The sequence below is a fragment of the Osmerus eperlanus genome, chromosome 4, assembly GCF_963692335.1.
Source record: "Osmerus eperlanus chromosome 4, fOsmEpe2.1, whole genome shotgun sequence".
NCBI lineage: Eukaryota > Metazoa > Chordata > Actinopteri > Osmeriformes > Osmeridae > Osmerus > Osmerus eperlanus.
In genome coordinates this window covers 20,450,227-20,470,421 of record NC_085021.1, presented here as the reverse complement: position 1 = coordinate 20,470,421, position 20,195 = coordinate 20,450,227, and the positions used below count along the sequence as shown (strand labels likewise).

Below are 20,195 nucleotides of genomic sequence, written 5' to 3'. Positions count from 1 at the left end.
ACAGATGTTTTTTTTTAACCAAATCAGTGATATGCATTGGTATAGGCTACTACAATAAGTACAGTATTTGCATATCATGTTCAGATAAATCAAATATCTTATTGGCACGAGAAAAATAGTCTTGTCATTAAGAAGGTTCTCGTTTTTATGTCTGACCTAGTTTCAGCAGGTTTCTTGGGATTGAGGTCTTTGTCGAATAAATTATGCCTGAAGGTCTTTTGATCATTTCAGCGTTCTAGTCTAATTTATAACCTGGAAATACTGTACTCTCTTCCAGTAGTTCTACAGTAAATGTAGCCTACCTCTCTCTGTGTGTGCGTGTATGTGTGTCCCTGCCTGATGTTATGGACTTTCGAAGAAACTTTAGCCTACTTCAAGTGAATAACTTGCCTAAACACATTTACAGGTTGTAGACAAGTTATGTAAAAACCTTATATGATTAACATTGAAGGCATTTTCTAAAATGCTGAAGTTTTGATGGTCCTCTCCGTAGGCTACTTTATAGAGAAGCAGCTATTTTGTGACCAAAAATGAACACGGAAAATCAGTTTTCAATCGGTATGATCAACTGCGCATGACAGGCACGAAGGAGCTCGCGCCAAGCATGAAAGTTGCGGCATGTGTCAACCTTGTTTCAAGTTGCATTGCAATTTATGGAAACATGTGTAACTATCTACATACTTTAGCAATTTGAGTATTTTAATCCTGGTATGTCTAGCAGATCGTTGTAATACTACTGCTAACCAACTAGCTAGCTACAAACGTTGCTGCCGAGTTGGTGTCAAGTCTTTGTATTTGTGTTGTTGCTAGCTAGCTAACCAACCAGTAGCTAGCCAGACGATAGCCGCTGTAATCAGCAAAACACTGAAAGGCAATTCACTGGCGTTGCACGATGCCTCCGCTGACATTGAAAGGGGTAACTGTGGATTTCCCTTTTGATCCGTATGAATGCCAAAAGGATTACATGAGCAAAGTGATTGAGTGTCTACAAAATGTAAGTGTTCTTTTCAAGGAAGCTTTTAGCTAATTAGCTAGGTAAGAACTAACTTGCTAGGTGAAAAATTAGCTACCTTGCCGGTACACTAATTAGCTATACGTGTCAATAATCCCAATTAGTTTTGATAAAAGTTTGCTAGATACTAGCCACGAGCAAGTAGCATAGCTCCTGAAGCTTTCACGAAGTGCTGTCAACTAAGGGCTCTAGTAGTTTACTGGCTAGTTGGGCAATCCCGTCCATATGGACAGGAATGATGTGGGCTGAGACTGAGTCCACTCATTAAATTGGCTACACGTCAAAATGTGCATATCATCACTTGACACAGTGCCCTATCATGGCCACCTGCTTTAATACACCATGTGATCTTGTTAAAATCCCTTGTAGTTGAATCCGTCGGGGTACATTTGATTATTAATCCACATATCTATCCGTATTTCAGAAACAGAATGGCGTTTTGGAGAGTCCGACGGGTACTGGTAAAACACTGTGTCTTCTGTGTTCCACCCTGGCCTGGAGAGACTATTTCAAAGACACCATCTCTGCGCGCAAGATAGCAGAGAAGCTGGGAGGAGCGGAGCTGTTTCCCGACAGACCCTTGTCTTCATGGGGTACTGCAGCAACAGATGGCGACACACCAAGTATGGGCATCTCACACACTTGGCATCTGTTCCTTTCTGGAAAATCACGTTTTAATTATGTCATAGCACTGCTGTTGATCTGTTCGTTTTGTTGTTGCTTCAGTTGGCATTTAAATTATTTGGCTGATTTAACCATAACTTGAGATTACATTATTTAGGAATCGACATCAGGGAGGCTTTAAGTCTTAAAACGAAAAATGTCAGGTGTTCAATTGAACTCAGTTGACTTTATTGATCTCAAAGAAAACGCAAGATGTTGTTTGATATTTGTCTTTTGAACTCTGCAGCCTACTATACTGACATTCCGAAGATCATCTATGCATCCAGGACACACTCTCAGCTGACTCAAGTCATCAACGAGTTAAAGAACACCTCATACAGGTCAGCCTCACTGTCTCAGCTGACCCCCTCCTCTCCAGGAGAGAAACAGCCCTATGATAATATTCATACGAGTTCACTGCTATTTTTGTCAAATAACTCTTCTCTGTATCCATATGTGTATCTGCCCCCTCCACACACACACATACACTTTTGCACACACACAGATAAAATAGCAAGTAATCTATTTGTTGTTGTTGTTGTTGTTGTTGTTGTTGTTGTGTGGCCTCCCCCTCCCAGGCCCAAGGTGTGTGTGTTAGGATCCAGGGAACAGCTCTGCATCAACCCAGAGGTGATGCGACAGGAGAGCAACCACATTAAGGTACGTGGAGAGGAGCGGGAGGGAGATGAGCACAGCTTGCGTTTAATCACCCTGTCCACATACACTGTGGAGGCGGAGGGAGATTACCGGATGTCAGCTCTAATGGGTGGACGCACAGCAAGCTTACTCAACTCCTGATGGTTGGATGGTTTTATAATGGATGTCAGGATGTTACCAAAATATCTATTCTTTAGGATCCTACTTGATTTTATCCTCAGTTTGATCTGGCTAAGCTAAGAAGCAAGATCTCTATGCATCTTCTGATCCTTGATCTTCTGCTGTGCTTTCTGCACTGCATGTATGCCGCTTTGGATAAAAGCATCTGCATAATGAATGAAATGTTGGATGTAATCGTGGTTCTGCAGTGTAGTCCTGATTGAAGCGGCCATGTTTCTGCAGGTTCACATGTGCAGGTCCAAGATCTCCACCAGGTCGTGCGTCTTCTACAATAACGTGGAAGGTATTCATGTGTGATCAATTCCCAGGGATTGACTATGTTTCAGACACAGTGTGTCTACTGTCCATTGTCTAGTCCTCAATGCTCTAGTCTAAACCTGCTGCACAGCAACACAGATACCAAACAGTTTCAGTCAATCTAATTTATGGATATTTATGTAATCTTACAGTTAGTATGCATGTACGTTCTAATAGAGACTGAAGTGATTGGATCTTCTTTGTTGTCCCTCCAGAGAAAAGCACGGACAAAGAGTTTGTGAATTCCATTCTGGATGTGGAGGACTTGGTGAAAGCTGGCAGCAAACAGAGGTCTGACACTATTGTATTTTTTCACAAACAAACCTCTAAACATTTCCAGCAACTGCTACTAACAGGTACATTTAGCCGAGCTGGAGGAGGGCGCATTAGAATATTGATGTCTCTGGGGTGTTGAACCTGCGAGTGCAGGCAGTGGTAGCTGATGTTTGCCTGATAAGGCTTTGAGTTATAGCTGGAGCCATCAGATATATCATCGTTCTGGATTCCCTCTGAAGTGACACCCACACTAGCAGCCCAGAACAACCATGGATGCTGGATGATGCATGTTTATGAATTAATTTGCTTCGCAGTGCAGAGTTTAGGGATTGAGGCACCGAAGGCACTCTTTTTATTTATTTTTTTACATTTTTATAAGGCTGCAAATTGGATTCTGTAATTTTCCATCACGTTACGTTAAATTGCCTACATATTTTATTCACCATGAATTTTTCGCGACTAAACCGTCCTTGACCTATTCAATGTTACATTACGTTGGAAAATCACGTTTACTATTTAAAATTAATTACTTTTTTTTTTTCTCCCTTAAAATCCCTTCCTAACAAATATATACCCAAGGTAGTATTCATTGTTTTACTTATAAACGCCCCGTGACAGTTTGACTGAATGGTTCATCAGCTTTCTTTTACTGATGTTTGCTTTATTTCACTAGGGTTTGTCCTTACTACCTCTCTCGGTCCTTGAAACAGCAGGCAGACATCATATTCATGCCTTATAACTACCTCTTGGACCCTAAGGTGAGACACGTTGTTTCTTAGAAGGGACAAGTAAGTAAGACCCTTGTCTCCTTTAGTGCACCATAAGAATGGAAAACAAACCGCCATTTCATGCTCGTTTTCAAAGGGCCTGGAAGTGGCCTTATGTCCTTGAATACTTTTTTTTGGTTTACATGCACGTAAAACGTGTTTGTAAGTATCGTCTGCATCTATGTATGTGATTACTAGAGTAATGATTGTGTGTTGTGTCAGAATTTTTATTATTGACAGCATTTCAGCTTTAATGAGAGATGGTGACAGTTTATTAGAGGGAAAGGAAATACAGGGGAGGACCTGCCGGAAATTGTCTGACCGGAATCGAACCCAGGTCCCTGCAGTAAGGCCTTTTGCTCTTACTCAGGTGCCCCTATGTCAGCATTTCTGATGGCAGTGCAGAAACTTCAGTCCATATTATAATCAATAAAGATGTGTCATGATGTATTTGAATGTTCTCTCTCGTTTTGAGCTGTGCCCTTGCCCCAAATGGAGATGCATTATCCTGAACCATCTTCTCCCCTCGTGTGTGCGTGATCCCCTCACCCTCTCCTCCTGTTTCCTCCGCAGAGTCGCAGAGCCCACAACATCGAGTTGAACGGGGCAGTGATCATTTTTGACGAGGCGCACAATGTGGTAAGAGACTTCTGGCCTTCTTGATGTATTCATAAGCTGTGGATGTCATTGATAATTGATATTTGCTCGCCCGCATCCTCAAATTATTATAAATTAGATGAAGATATTTATTATTCAGCAGCTATTTGAAAGGGAGTGTCTTCATCGGGCTACTTTAACGAAAATGCTCCTGTATTCTGAATGGTGGTAAACAGTGAACATAATTATAATATGGCGTGTGGCAGTTAGAGTACCGGGTGGTTTTATGTGACCTGCCCCCCCCCTCACTCCCAAGTTTGGTACGTTCCACTCCAAGTGTACCCAATGTCCCAACCCTGGTCTAGCCTCGGTGAGAACATTCTGCTCTGTTTCTCAGGGGGGTTATGCAACCTGGCCTCTGCCTGGTCTCACTGCACTACAGTTCTACCACCACAGCTCACAAACTTGCTCTGTGTGTGGGCATGTGTGCGTGTGTGGGCGTGCGTGCGTGTGTGTGGGCGTGCGTGCGTGTGTGGGGGCGTGCGTGTGTGTGTGTGTACCTGGTGGTTCTGATGGTGGGGGTAGGGAACATTAGATGAAGTGCAAGTCACGCGACGGTCCTGCCAGTGCTCGTTACAGTCAGCCTTTGCCATTCTCCTGGCACTAATGTGAGGATCCTGACTCTGCAAGAATCACACACACAGAGGCAGAGACCGGAACACTGCCCCCTTGTGGACAAGCATTCTCAATTGGTGAATCTTGCTAGTCGGTGTCGCAACATGAACTTCCCTGCATTATGTTTCTGTGGTTTATGGATTTATCAACATTCTTCCAGGGGGCCATTCAATCAACCATAAAAATCACACATTTATGTTGAAAGAAAAATAAGTACAAATTACAAAGAATCCAATTCCAGCACCAATCCCATTACCAAGAACGACACGATAAAACAACCAAACTTTGGGAAGAACCTGGACAGCGGCCAACTTCCTGAAAGACTGCTGGCTCTCTCCAGTACCACACAGCCCCGACGGGCCACTGCAGAGTCCTATATCATCCTGAAGGACCCATGACTTCATACATGCATGAATGTACTGCTGGGACCACTGCAGTACAGGAGCTGGAATCTCATTTTGTTTTAGGATTAGTTTGTATTCGTTGCAGAAGGGAGATTTCCTTTCAGCGTTTGTCTTCCATAAGCAATATAGCTGTTTGGAATCTAATGCCGAGAGGATATTATAAGCTTTGATTAATGTGGCCTGGTTCTGCCTGTTGCGGCTTGTTGAAAGCCGATTGGGTTGAAGGATTGTTGAGATTTGACTGCTCGTTCTAAAGCTATCATGGTTTACCATTGTGTCTGTGACAGTGCTCATCCCCTCTCCCTCACAGGCACACACACGGACACAAAACGGTCCAAATGCTAAGTCAGCATGTTGCTAATATTGAGTCTTACATTTACATTTAGTCATTTAGCAGACGCTCTTATCCCGAGCGACTTACATTAAGTACAGGGACATTCCCCCGAGGCAAGTAGGGTGAAGTGCCTTGCCCAAGGACACAACGTCATTTGGCAGAGCCGGGGTCGAACCGGCAACCTTCTGATTACTAGCCCAATTCCCTAACCGCTCAGCCACCTGACACCCGAGTCTTAATAGTCCTAATGGCTGCCTCTCCTCTGCTTATGTCTTCTGTCACAGGAGAAGATGTGTGAGGAGTCCATGTCGTTTGACCTGACGCCCTACGACCTGGCGTCTGCCATCGACGCTGTGGACAAGCTTCTGGTGGAGCAGGCTCAAGAGGCTGGCCAAGGACAAGCCAGCGAAGACTTCAATGTGGAGTCCTTAAACTCAGGTTCGAATTGGGATGGTTCTAGTAGCGTACACATTGTAGGAACCACATTCTCCTTTTAGTTTTCATTTGTTTTGGAATTATGTCCATTGTAGTTTTTATTTTATTTTTTTACTACAAAGACCCTTATCTAAGATGCCTGATGGATTATTCCTACCTACATATATCAACATCTAAGTATGACTATTAATATTTTCATTCTAGGGTTGAAGTTGGACATTACGATGATTGCCAAAATAAAACGTGAGTAGTTTTAATTCATTTTATCAACTGAGTTTCTGGTTATGAAATTATAATTTGTTAAGTTACTGTCTTATACTTTACAACCCCATATTTCCCATTTCCATGCAGAGATCCTGCTCGATCTAGAGGTTGCCATAGATTCTTATGAAGTTCCAGAGAAGGGTATTACCAAACCTGGCAGGTGTGTGACATTCAGTGAAGGAACTGTAGTTGGTCATTACTTTGATTTATTGTCACCCAATTTAAGACAGGATCATTCGTTGAGGCTCGCTCACGTTGTGGAATGCCAGGTTGTAATCCGATGTACTTTTGACCTGATTCCTGTCTGCTGCTAGTTTCATTTACGAGATATTTCAGAGGGCACACCTTACTTTGGACTCAAAGACTGCTGTGTTTGAAGCTCTGGACCAGATCGCAGGATATCTGGCTGGACGTGAGTCTCTCTGGACGCACACACTCCTTTGACACTCAACACTTTGCATTTCCTGTTCAATGGGAGGTCAGATGTTTGAATCTTTGTGAGGTTATGGTTGTGCTATGTCCTTGTGAGGGGGGGAAATAATTGGAGTATCTCAGATGAAAGCTGATCTGTTCCGCACGCATCCATTGTTTTCCTTGGGTGACTAAAGTAAAAGTCCAGGCAGTGACTCACACTACAGTATATGTTTTGTTGACATTTAACAACGGAAAGAATTCGCCGCAGATTGTTATTGTTGTATTGTTTCTGCCAGGACCAGGAATATTTATGAACACGACTGGATTGCAGAAGTTGTCAGAGATCATCCAGGTAAGCAATGTGATTTGTTTTTGTTTTTTTGGTGCAATGACAAATGCCTTCTTTTTTAAATGAATGGCTGTGTTTGCTTACAAAGACAATGATTCCCCTAATTTTCATTTTTTTCCATTTTCACACATGTACTGAATCAGAATCAGAATGGGATTCATTCGCCATGAAAGTTTGCACAGACAAGGAATTTGCTTTGGCAGGAAGGTGCATACAATACACATATAGGGACCTAAAATTTAAATATGTGGACTATCTATACTAAGGGTACATAAACTAGCAGTACTAAGTGGAATTAGAATTAAATAAAATATACAATAAAATAAAATATAAGTTGCCGTAATTTACAATCTAAAAAAAATATAAATAAAAATATTACAAAAAATACAAATGTACAAGATACAATTTTGTAAGGCAGTGCAAAAAGCAGTGTGTTTTAAGCAGGAAGTCATTAGAGTCAGTGTGGTCCCTTGGCCTTGTTGAAGAGGCCAACAGCGGAAGGGAAGAAACTGTTTTTGTGGTGTGAGGTACACAATGGAGCGTGAGATTGACAGGCGGATCGGTGCGGCGTCCGCAGTGATGCGGGCTCTGCATTGGTCCGTTGTGGTGAAGAAGGAGCTGAGTCGAAAGGCGAAGCTCTCTATTTACCAGTCGATCTACGTTCCTACCCTCACCTATGGTCACGAACTGTGGGTAGTGACCGAAAGAACGAGATCGCGAATACAAGCGGCCGAAATGAGTTTTCTCCGCAGGGTGTCCGGGCTCTCCCTTAGAGATAGGGTGAGAAGCTCGGTCATCCGGGAGGGGCTCAGAGTAGAACCGCTGCTCCTCCGCGTCGAGAGGGGCCAGTTGAGGTGGCTCGGGCATCTGATAAGGATGCCTCCTGGACGCCTCCCTGGTGAGGTGTTCTGGGCACGTCCCACTGGGAAGAGGCCCCGGGGAAGACCCAGGACACGCTGGAGGGACTATGTCTCTCGGCTGGCCTGGGAACGCCTCGGGGTCCCCCAGGAAGAGCTGGTGGAAGTGGCCGGGGAGAGGAAAGTCTGGGCCTCCCTGCTTAGGTTGCTGCCCCCGCGACCCGACCCCCGGACAAGCGGAAGATGATGGATGGATGGATGGATGGATGGATGGAGTAACTGAACATGCCAATACTCAACACTGAGAATAGCTCAACGAGCTGGAACGGTGACCTGCAAAGTACAAGGTCGTAGGTTCAAATCCAGCAACACTGAGTCTATCTTAATTTGAATACATGTTTAGTTAAACAGGATGACATCGTTCTAAAGTACCATGCGCAATTTCACCTTGATATGTCAAAATATCATTGAATTACAGCTGTTTAAGCTTTGGCCGAATCGAACAAGCCATGCTACAGGATATACATCTTTTTTTCGGGGGACAGAAACTGATCAGAATTTCTCAGCCTTGCGGGTAGCTCAATGGGTTGAAGCGTTGTACTGCAAAGCATAAGGCCACAGGTTCGTTTCGAGGCACAGTCTTTTGGCCTGTCATAATTTTGATTACTTGTTTAGTTAAACAGGCAGACATCATTCTGAAATACCATGCGCAATTTCACCTTGAAATGTCAACCGTTTCTTAACCTTTGTCCCAAAGCTGACCAAAAACTAATACTCATATCACGCAGTCGGAGCACAGCTAGATAATCAGCGTCAACACCCTTGGGTACCCAGCATGCAGTGCGGCATATCAAAAAACGCAAAGACTCGGAAAAGTATGGTGCTCCAAATCGCAGCACCATACTCAATGTGAGGTTGAATCAAAGACTTAAATAGAATAGTAAATACTTCCTTGTCTACATATTGAAATGTTCTCCACAGGAGCCCGGCCATCTGGTTGGCTTTAGAGGTAATTGACACAATGTGGGTTTCGACCTTCTGATTACTAGCCCGACTCCCTCACCGCTCAGCCATCTGACTCCCGAATTGCTATCTTGGTTGATTCTGTGTCTTGTAGGGCATGTTACATGTTGGTACAAATATGAGTCTCGTGTGGCTTCGAGGAACTTGCTCCCTTCACTGCTCTCAGAACTTACTGTCCCTTGACCGTCACTCCATTTTATGATGGGAGTCAGATGGCTGAGCGGTGAGGGAGTCGGGCTAGTAATCAGAAGGTTGCCAGTTCGATTCCCGGCTGTGCCAAATGACGTTGTGTCCTTGGGCAAGGCACTTCACCCTACTTGTCTCGGGGAGAATGTCCCTGTACTTACTGTAAGTCGCTCTGGATAAGAGCGTCTGCTAAATGTAAATGTTAATGTTTGGGTAGTTGAAGTCTCCCAGTAACAGCATGTGTGAGTATCCCCATGTGTTACAGTTTATCACCATCTTATTTAGCGTCTCGTTATTTGTCGTGGTTGAGTTGGGATATAGATTGATATATGAGCTGTATGTGTGTGTCTATTTATTTTTCTAAACCAGTCTCCTAATTTCCAATCTTGTTCCTTGGTTCAATACTTTTTTTCCTCTCCAGCTGGTGTTCACAAGCGATCCACAAGAGGGCGGTGGAGGAGCGCAGATGCAGTCCAATACGGCTCTGTTCAAGGTAACTGTTTTTACTTGTCGTTGAATACTGGTTTCTGCCAGTGTGAATACCTGTTTGTGTTTTTGCCCTCAGGTCCACATTCATAGAGACACCAGTCATCACAAGAAAAAACAAAACAATGATATATGGTCTTCATCTTCAAAAAAACAAGGTAGACTGAAAATTATTTCTGAGAAGGTTTACGGAGTCAGGTGGCTGAGCGGTTAGGGAATCGGACTAGTAATCTGAAGGTTGTAATCTGAAGGTTGCCAGTTGCCGATTTCCTGGCCGTGCAAAATGAGGCACTTCACCCTACTTGCCTCGGGGGAATGTCCGACGGTGGGAAGAAAATGATATTTAAGGGGACGTGTAACGTTTTGGTTACAGGTCACTTGTTTCCTGGAATATCTTGTGGTTTATATGTGTGTGTGTGTGTGTGTATCTCTGTGTGTTTGTGTGTGTGTGTGTGCCTTCCAGGAAATGTTCTAAGTTACTGGTGCTTCTCGCCTGGATTCAGCATGAAGGAGCTGAAGGGGCAGGGAGTCCGCAGCATTATCCTCACCAGTGGCACCCTCTCTCCTCTCTCCTCTTTCACGTCTGAAATGCAGATGTGAGTCTGTGTGTTCTCAGTCAGCCCGGTCTACTGACCATGTTCAGCCTGGCCACGCACATCTTTTAGAATGAAGAACAACTGCCAACTGCTGTGAACACCAGCTCTAGCAAACTAACGAGATCAAATATATATATTTGAAAGCTTAATGCTTCAGCATAATGTACAGACACAACTCAAACTGCTTGGTTTAGACTATAAACAGTTTGTCCCTTTTCCACAGTTTGGTAGCATAAAACAGACCCTAAAACAGGATATTGCTCACTCATTCATTTGTTTTTTTTACAGACCATTCCCTGTGTGCCTGGAAAATCCTCATGTGATTCAGCATGATCAGATATTTGTCAGCGTGATAGACCGTGGCCCTGACAGTGTACAGCTGAGTTCAGCCTTTGACAGAAGGTGAGAATGACTTATTTAGTAGTCATCATTAATAGGCTAAAGGTAAGCGTGACTCAGCGTGTGGCCTAGTCTTGTGGGTTTGAGTCATGGGAACATTGACTCTGTCTAGTTTAGGGAATCCCTCAATGTTTGTTTATCAATTTGGAAAGTCACAAAAACGTGACTTAACTTTGTTCAACAACCTTGTGACAGAATGGAATCTATGCCAAACAATTCATTTGTTAAGACATGAACAAAGGTATATTTGGTAAATAAATAAATCCTGTTCACCTGTAGAAGACTATGCATTGTGCTTTTCCACACACAATGAAAAGGTTGATTGTTTTTATTGTGCTTTCGTAAAAGAATGGTCCAACATTTCTGGCAGGTCATCCGTGACTGAATGCACTGCTTGTGAAAATCTGTCAACTTGTTTTCCAATGCTTTCAGATTTCTGCCTGACAATATGGCGTCTTTAGGAAACACTGTCGGTAAGACATAATATCTTAACCACCATTATTCCTAAGCCAGGCCACAATAGAGTCAGTAGACATCATATCTCTACCATCACCTTTGTTGACTGCTGACCATTTTGTGACGAGACCATATTCAAAGTAGCGTGACAGTACATTCAAGCCTGTATGATATCTGTTATCTGTTGCTTCCCTGGTATTATGACAGCAATGTGTTGCTTGTTATCCTAAATTGCTGATATGCTTTTTCCTTCCATCTGTGTCTCAGTGAACCTGAGCAGAGTGGTTCCTCAAGGCCTGCTCGTGTTCTTCCCCTCCTACCCTGTGATGGACAAGACCCTGGAGTTCTGGAGGGTGAGTTCAGCTAAAGGTCAGGTCTAGGTCACATTCATTCATTGGTTTTGAAATTCACGTTTTCTATGTGGATACAGTTATCGGTTCATGAATGACAATTGATCTGATCTCTGTGTCCATGTAGTTTCCCAATTCTTGACAGACACCTCAAAGCTTAAAGGACAGGACTTTGCTAATGAGGTTCCCTCTTTACCCCGTAGGCCAATGGACACGCGGACCGTATAGAGAGTATGAAGCCCATGTTTGTGGAGCCCAGGGGAAAAGGAACCTTCACCGAGGTCAGAATTGTAGCTTTCGGCTAAGTTTAACATCTTGTGTTAAAAAAAAAAAGAATAATAAATCTTTTTTTCACTTCCCAGGCACCTGTTATAAATACAGAAATGCAGTTGCCTTTTCCAGGCCCATTTGAGTGTATGGCAACCTGTGGCTGTCATGATGAGGTTAGGTTACTTGATAACCTTCATTATCCTGGACTTAACTCTACTCCTCTGTAGATCATTGATGGTTATTATGACAAAGTCGACAGCGCAGAATCAAAAGGAGGAAGCTTCTTTGCCGTCTGTCGTGGGAAGGTGAGACCGAGTTTACTGATGTGTCTCTGTGTGTTTATGACCCTCTTCCTAGGAACCTTTGCTCATAAACAACACAAAACAAACAATTCTAGGTAACATATCAGTTTGTTTTCTCCCAAGGCAATCAATTGAACCCACACACGTTTCTCCCTCCTTGCTTGGCAGGCGAGCGAGGGCCTGGACTTTGCCAACTCGTACGGCAGAGGCGTCATCATCACAGGCCTCCCTTTCCCTCCCAGGATGGACCCTCGGGTGATCCTGAAGATGCAGTTCCTGGATGAGATGAGCAGGAAGAGAGTCCCTGGGGTGAAGGTGAGTGGATGCCCACCTTCACCGGTCCCGCCCCCCCCCTCCACTGATCATGGGGCTTAACCCCTGTGCTGCCTTCGAAGGTTCACAACGACCCATCGTTGTGCTGCGACAACTTCACGCAATACAAAAACAAATAAAAAGCATTTTCTTTTAACCTTCGTGCTGTGGGGGGTGTGAGACAGCCCGACGGTTAAAAGAAAATGCTTTTAATTTGTTTTTGTATGAGGTAAAGTTGTCGCAACACGTGGGGGGGGTCACAATGACTGAAGGGTCACAATGACTGAAGGGTCACAATGACTGAAGGGTCACAATGACTGAAGGGTCACAATGACTGAAGGGTCACAATGACTGAAGGGTCACAATGACTGAAGGGTCACAATGACCCGAAGATACATGTGTTGTGTCTTTTTAGAGCCTTAAGGATGTGTGTCTGTGTGTGTGTGCATCCTACCTTGTGTTTCCCCAGTACTTGACGGGGCAGGACTGGTATAAGCAGCAAGCCTACAGAGCAGTTAACCAGGCCATTGGCAGAGTGATCCGTCACAGAGAGGACTATGGTGCTATCTTCCTATGTGACCACAGGTTAGCCTGGGGGTCCTTCATTCCTAAATTCTGATCACTGGCATGCTTCAATGCCACCATTACTTAGATTATTAAACATTTCCTTTGTATCTTAGTTGTCACTGTACTTTTTGTTTGACTATTTTTCCTGTCATTTGATATGTTATGTTTAAGTCATGCACAGTCACGCTGATGTTACCTTCACCAGATTGCATCAGCGGTTTATGTTCTTTGTCTGTGTGATGTCCATAGATTTAAAAGCACAGACGCTCGCGCCCAACTGTCGTCATGGGTGCGGCCCTACGTGCGCACATACAACAATTTTGGGAATGTGGTCCGAGACGCCGCCCAGTTCTTCAGAGTAGCACAGAAACTGGTATGTTATGGCAACACGAGCGCTCTGTTTACAGACACGCTCTGTTTACAGACACGCTCTGTTTACAGACACGCGCCGTTTACAGACACGTGCCACAAAGATACATGTTTGATTCGTCCTCCGACTTTGGCAATCCCTGTGACTCAAGCATGATCAGGAACGTTTTTCCTCCAAAGAAAGGAAAAGACTCAGAAAAACGCCCATTTCTCAATGCGGGTTCTTGTAACACGCCTGTTTTTGTATTTCTGTAGAACGTTCCAAAGCACTTTGATCAGAACCTTACGATTGACCCTTACGATTGACCTTTTTGTTTTATGTGACAAGAGGCCTCCTATAGAGAAGAAGCCAGCAGGGAGGAGCCGTGGGACGGTGCGCTCCGAGGAGGCTCAGTGCTCCTCCCACTGCGCCTCCTCTCAGAACACCACCCTAAACCAGAAGGCCAAATCACTAGATTCTCACGTACCCAGCCTAAAGAGACGGAGGCTAAGTAAGGGGAACACTGTGCAACCAAACACTTTCATTTAATTAAAGGTTTTTATATTCCACAAGTCTTCATAATTGTTCATAAAAATAAATATATATACTGTGTGTGTTTATATTGATAAAATATATAATTTTATTGATACATTATACATAAAAATTCCTTGTACCAGATGAGCCTGGTGGAGGAGACGGCATGGCGAAGCTGTGTGTAGAGTACGAGGCAGACATGGAGGCAGGCAGGAGGAGGCCGGCCGGCCTGCTGGACGCTTTGGAGAGCAGCGACCGCCGCTACGCAGAGGACGAGGAAGCGCCGGCAGGGGAAGAGAGGGTATGATGGGGGTCAGATGGCTGAGCGGTTAGGGAGTCGGTCTATTAATCAGAAGGTTGCCAGTTTGATTCCCGTCCGTGCAAAATTACTTGGGCAAGGCACTTCACCCTACTTGCCTCGGGGGGAATGTCCCTGTACTTACTGTAAGTCGCTCTGGATAAGAGCGTCTGATAAATGACTAAATGTAATTGTATTCACCAGGCCAGATTAGTACCCCAAAGGGCCCCTGGGCACTGAAGCTCATGTGACTCCCCCCCCCCCCCACCCAATCATACTTCATTCACAACTTCTATTTTATTCTGATTGTTGAGGGCCAAGCAAGCCTTGTTTTTATGTAGCCCCCCCAAAAAAACTAAGATCAGAGAGGGCGCCTCTATGCCCAAGGGCCTCTGGGCACATGCCCAGATTGCCAATATGGTAGATCCACCCTTGGGTACGCATCACCAGGCCGCTCACTTTGCTGCCCTAGACCCCCCCTCCGCCCCCGCTCTCAGAAACACAGCTGCAATGTCCGCAGTTCATGTTTGTTCCTTTCTGGGTGACCAGAAAGAAGCAAGGTTCATCTATTGCATTGATGATGTCACCCTGAGTCATGTTTCACTAGAAAGGGTTAATAATCTCAAAATCTTGACCTGCGTCAAGGCTATATACCCTTCGAAGCTAACAATGTTTTCCAACAACTTGTCTGTTTATCACAATTGTTCCACTGGCTCATATATTCATTGACAGAATATAGGGGACTGACCTTGTTCTGAAATTCATGCAGTTTTTCCCATGATAGTCCCAACTCTCCGTTCTTTGCTTACTTGATGACATTTACTGTGTACATTTACATTTATTCATTTAGCAGACGCTTTTATCCAAAGCGACTTCCAAGAGAGAGCTTTACAAAGGGCATAGGTCACTGATCATAACAACGAGACAGCCACAAAACATTGCGAGTAGCCAAAACATGAAGCACACATTGTGAACAACCAAAGGAAGTGCCAAAGGGAAGAACCATAAGAGCATGTAGTTAAACAAGTTACAATTAAACAACATGAACTGCTATAAGTGCAAGTGTACCTGTGGAAAAAAAGCAAGCAACAATAATAAAACAATATATCACAGCGAGTACAAAAATTTAAGTCAGTTACCACTAACCACAAAAGCAACAAGTCTCTAAGCAAGAGTCATTGTGATCCTTGAGGAAACTAACATCGGGTCAAGCGAACCATTCCTAAGTACCGTTGTACTCCCGGAACAAGTGCGTCTTGAGCCTTTTCTTGAAGGTGGAGAGACAGTCAGTGTCTCTGATGGAGGTGGGGAGTTGATTCCACCACTGGGGGGCCAGACAGGAGAAGAGCTTGTGTTGGGACCGGGCGGTCTTGAGCGGTGGGACCACCAGGCGGTTGTCTGAAGAAGACCGTAGGTGACGGGTGGGGGTGTAGGGCTGCAGGAGAGACTTGATGTAGACGGGTGCAGTCCCGTTCACTGCTCGGAAGGTCAATACCAGGGTCTTGAATCTGATACGGGCCATGATAGGTAGCCTGATGTACAATATGTACTGATGAATATATATTATTAAATTTATCAAATGTTTATGTAAGTTAATACCAAACCATATTTATATACCGTCCTTATGGCATACTATTACCTAGGTTGATGTGTGCAATCTGGGACGTTCCAGTCTGTTACACAAACTGAAACCTAAATGACCTTGCCACGACTATCACCCCATAAACAATGACTCCTGTCCACAACTTCCCAAAGTTAAATCATTTTAGTTATCGAGAACTAAAATCTAACCCCCGCCCCTGTTTTCCTGTTACAAGAGTAACAAGCAAATCTACCAGGTTAATCTATTGAAATTCATTGAAATTGGGGGAAAAAAGGAAATGAGAAAATGTAATGACCGTAATGCATTGGTGATCACAGTGAGCAGGCTACTTCTGAGCCTTTCCATGGTGAAACGGAACACTGGTGGGAACCATAATGTCTGATCACATTATTATTTATTTATTTTTATTCTCCCCAGGCCTTTCGCATGTCAACTCTATCTCTTCAGTACGACAAGCGCTTGGATGACGAATTCCGAGGCGGGAAACGCAAAATCAAAGTGGTCCATGAACGGGTAGGCAGAAGCCTGCGCTCCTTTTATGGTTCTTAGAGAAGTACCACGTTATGTGTCATCATCTTACTTCCCTACCGGTGTGATCATCTGAGTAACTTGAAAAGTTTTATTGACGAGAAAAGGTCACAAAAAAAACCTTTGTTTCCTTCAAGATGACTAACTTTGTGACGGAGGCGGCAGAGGAAAGCAAATCGGGAAAAGCCAAAAGTTTCCTAGAGGAGATGAAGAGGTCGCTAAGCCAGGTAAATTTCCAGCTCATCATGCAGGCTCTGCAGAAGTACAAGATGACAGACAGTCTGGAGGAACTTCTGGGCCAGGCGGCTAACCTCTTCACCGCAGATACCAACACACACAGTCTGTTCCGAGGTAGATTGTTTCCCCTGTGCTCACATGACACGACACAAGCTTGTGAGAGGCAATGATGTTTGTAAACATGCACATGCACGCATGAAAAAATCGAACACAATCAACAATGAAACATTTTCCATTAACAAGTTTTATTATATATATTCATTCATTTAAAGTTTGGCAATTGTTGCAGGCTTCTACCAGTTCATACGCCCTCATCATAAGAAGAGGTTTGATGAGACGTGTCTGGAGCTGACCGGACAGGGCTGTGGATACAAACCTGAACACTCGCTCTCCAAGGAGGACAAGGAAGCACTGATGCAGAGTATGCAGTTCATTAGTGTTTACATAACATTTGAATTCTGTTAGACGATTGAGATATATTGTTGTGTTCCCTGTCTTCCTTACAGCTGACATGGGAGCTTTGGAGTGGATAATGATCAACGGGTCGGTTTATTTAACTGTTCATGGAAACATTGTTTATGTGTCAGTTGCTTAGCAACCAAGTCTGAATCCTCATCTGTGTCACTTCAAATGACGCTGTGGTCATTGCAGACCCATCAAAATCCTGGCAACATGAGGGTTTTCATGACGTGGGAAGCTCTTTGGATGACTTGGTGACATCACACTTCAAATGTCAAGACCTTTTTTGGTTATGAATAATTCTCTGGGCTTCTGTGTCACATTAGAAGGTCGAAGGCCTTCAGATAGAGTGTGAGCAGTCCTATAATTGTTTTATCCGCTGGACAGCAAAACTCAAATGAAAAGCCCTGTCTGTTGCAAGAGCAAGTCTGTTCTAGAGCTGTACAGCATATTTTCTCAGGACTGCGAAAATATGATATTTCATTAGCCAAATTCAGTGGGTGAATTTAATCAGGCAAACCTCTGTGTTGTGTTAAATGTACAATAGGTAGGATTGTTTCAGTATAAAACGTTTTTGTCCCCGATAAATATTAACGCTAATGAAGCACCGTGAGAATTGTTTAGAAACACAGACAGCTCAGTGCCGTGTTAATTAAGTTATTGGAGCAGCTACTTCCCAGCCAATTATACTCCAGCAATCTGTTCCAGCCAATCAGATTTGGTGAACCAGGCCTACCTCCTTGGATGTGCTTGCTGTTTCTTGTGAATCCTAATGAATGATTGGGAACACATCCGTACTTCCAAGAGGGCACTATGACTCAGTTTGGATGATCAATCCCATTCGTTCTTCCTGTGTACAAAGAAAACATGGATATATTTTCTCACAACTTCTGGGTTTGGGTGTGACAAAACAAATACTAGTAATAACTTTGTGTTTTTACCAAGGCGGAGAAGGAAAGGCAGCGGGTGTCATACCATCTGCCTCCAGTAGTATTTCAACACAGCTTGACTCCTCCAAGCAACTCAACCAGGGTGGCCGTCACCTTGGTAACAACACAAGTGCTGCAGGTTGGTTCCCAGAATGAGATTCCTGTGCTGACAGGTTTTGACTTTCTGGATTGACTTTCACCTGTGTCGATACGCAGACTGTAGAGTGGAATGTAGTTGATAGGAAATGTATGTATGATTTTGTCTGAAACTGTGTATTCTATTTTGAAGTATTTCCTACTTTTATCCTTCAGATGGGTCTCATAGTGTAGACCAAGCACCAGTCCAGTCCATGCAGAAAAGCCAAATATACTCTAAATATATCTCGGATGTGAAAAAAGCAATTGGACTAGACAAATCCAATCGATTGTTCCAGGCCATTCAGAACTATAAAAAAACAGACAACTATGAAGATCTGGTAGCCATAGTAGTGAGCTTGTTAACTGAAAAAAATGAAGACTTCACTCTGCTGGATAGTAAGTTCCTTGACATACTGGAACCTTTTTCATTGTATCAAATATACATTCACAGGTGAATTAGTTTCTTCACAAATTGCAACTTCAAGATGTTGAATTTTGTAAACGTTTTTGTCCCCAGCGTTCGGACTGTTCATTAGACCTCACCACAAGAAGCAGTACAAGGAGATGCTGGATGCATTAATACGTGACTCTGTATCAACTGTATCTACTGAGGATTCAGACCAACTGAATCACCAAGGTGACAGGAGACAAACAGAAAGCGCACATTGGTTTACACACATAAATACAGCAACCATACAGTAGAAAGCCACAGTTTATTTACCTTTTCTTTCTGAATCTCCTCTTTCAGACCCTATGGTCTCAACACCTGGGAAAACGCAAAGCAAGATCAACTCTTTCTTTATTAGCAGCCAGCGGAAATGAAAAGCTGCATCACGACGATGATGATGAAGAAACAATTGTATTTTTGTACTCCTGTATTTCTCACTGTTATAGATGTTGTAGCCTACTCAAATACATCTGTCAATATTGTATTTCTTTCTGCTAAATTAAATCTGACAATTGTTTTTTAAATTTAGGCAAAGTTCGTATCACGTCAATGCTAAACTTTTATATAAAAATGGGGGCATATATTTGTTTTCGCGAGGGGGCGGGGTGCAACTGTTTTTTGAAAAATAACCAAATAAACCAGATTATTTGGGGGCGTCTCTAGAAGAAAATATACAAAACTTGTATATAACTGATTTTGTTTAGGGGAGTTATATTTTCTACGAGACGCATGTTTTTGTGAGCGCGTGGGTGTATGCATGTATATAATGGCCGGAAACCCAGCGGAGTATCAATCGTCAGCCATTCGTCAGCCGAACACAAAATGTGTAGGCCTACGGTAAGCCTGTTGTTGAATTTAATCCCTAGGGAATTTCTTCAAAATACGTGATCGAGACGCGATAATTTAATTGCTTTTTTTAAACATTTAAAATGTATAGTAAAATAATTATTTCTGTGTAACATAATGTTTGGTTCTAAACATGTCTTCCCCTTTCACTACAGCAAACGTATTTTTTGGCGCTCTTGGCATGTTTGTGCTGTTTAGCACAATCCAACACTCCGATTTACTCCCGAACCGATGACGTAACTGGGGAATCCCTTGCCTGTGACATGTGTCCCCCAGGAACACATTTGGTCAAACATTGCGCCAAAGGCCGAAGAACCGAGTGCGCCCCGTGCCCTAGCTCCCACTACACAGAGATTTGGAACTATATTGAAAAGTGCCTCTACTGCAATGTGTATTGCACAGAGAATCAGTTTGAAAAGGTGCAGTGCACTAATGTGACCGACAGAGTCTGTGGGTGCAAAGATGGATTCCACATGAAGCATGACTCATGTTACCAGCATACGAAGTGTCCCCCGGGACAAGGAGTGATTGCACATGGTAAGATTTGACTGCAATAATCAAATGAAGACACGCCTATCCTTCAAATATTTGGTCTGACATCCGCCACGCATGCTGTCGTAACCCTGTTATGATTTACTGTTGCAGGAACAGCGGATAAAGACGTGAAGTGTGAACAGTGCGAATATGACCACTTCTCG

General features: G+C 43.6%; 1 protein-coding gene across 1 annotated transcript; it reads left to right on the top strand.

Moving 5' to 3' along the window:
* Positions 1-568: 568 nt before the first annotated feature.
* Positions 569-19,792, top strand: rtel1 (regulator of telomere elongation helicase 1). Its single transcript, XM_062460152.1, has 34 exons — positions 569-994; positions 1,437-1,635; positions 1,923-2,016; positions 2,254-2,335; positions 2,735-2,795; positions 3,025-3,100; positions 3,759-3,843; positions 4,426-4,491; positions 6,147-6,300; positions 6,502-6,540; positions 6,649-6,721; positions 6,876-6,973; positions 7,272-7,327; positions 9,812-9,883; positions 9,956-10,034; positions 10,340-10,472; positions 10,761-10,874; positions 11,304-11,344; positions 11,595-11,680; positions 11,881-11,958; positions 12,175-12,252; positions 12,418-12,564; positions 13,031-13,146; positions 13,378-13,501; positions 13,826-13,988; positions 14,155-14,312; positions 16,330-16,425; positions 16,578-16,791; positions 16,967-17,098; positions 18,082-18,204; positions 18,378-18,599; positions 18,721-18,840; positions 18,952-19,488; positions 19,653-19,792. Exons 1-33 carry the CDS (start codon positions 893-895, stop codon positions 19,023-19,025), a joined length of 3,555 nt encoding a protein of 1,184 aa, XP_062316136.1. The 5' UTR covers positions 569-892; the 3' UTR covers positions 19,026-19,488; positions 19,653-19,792.
* Positions 19,793-20,195: the final 403 nt, after the last annotated feature.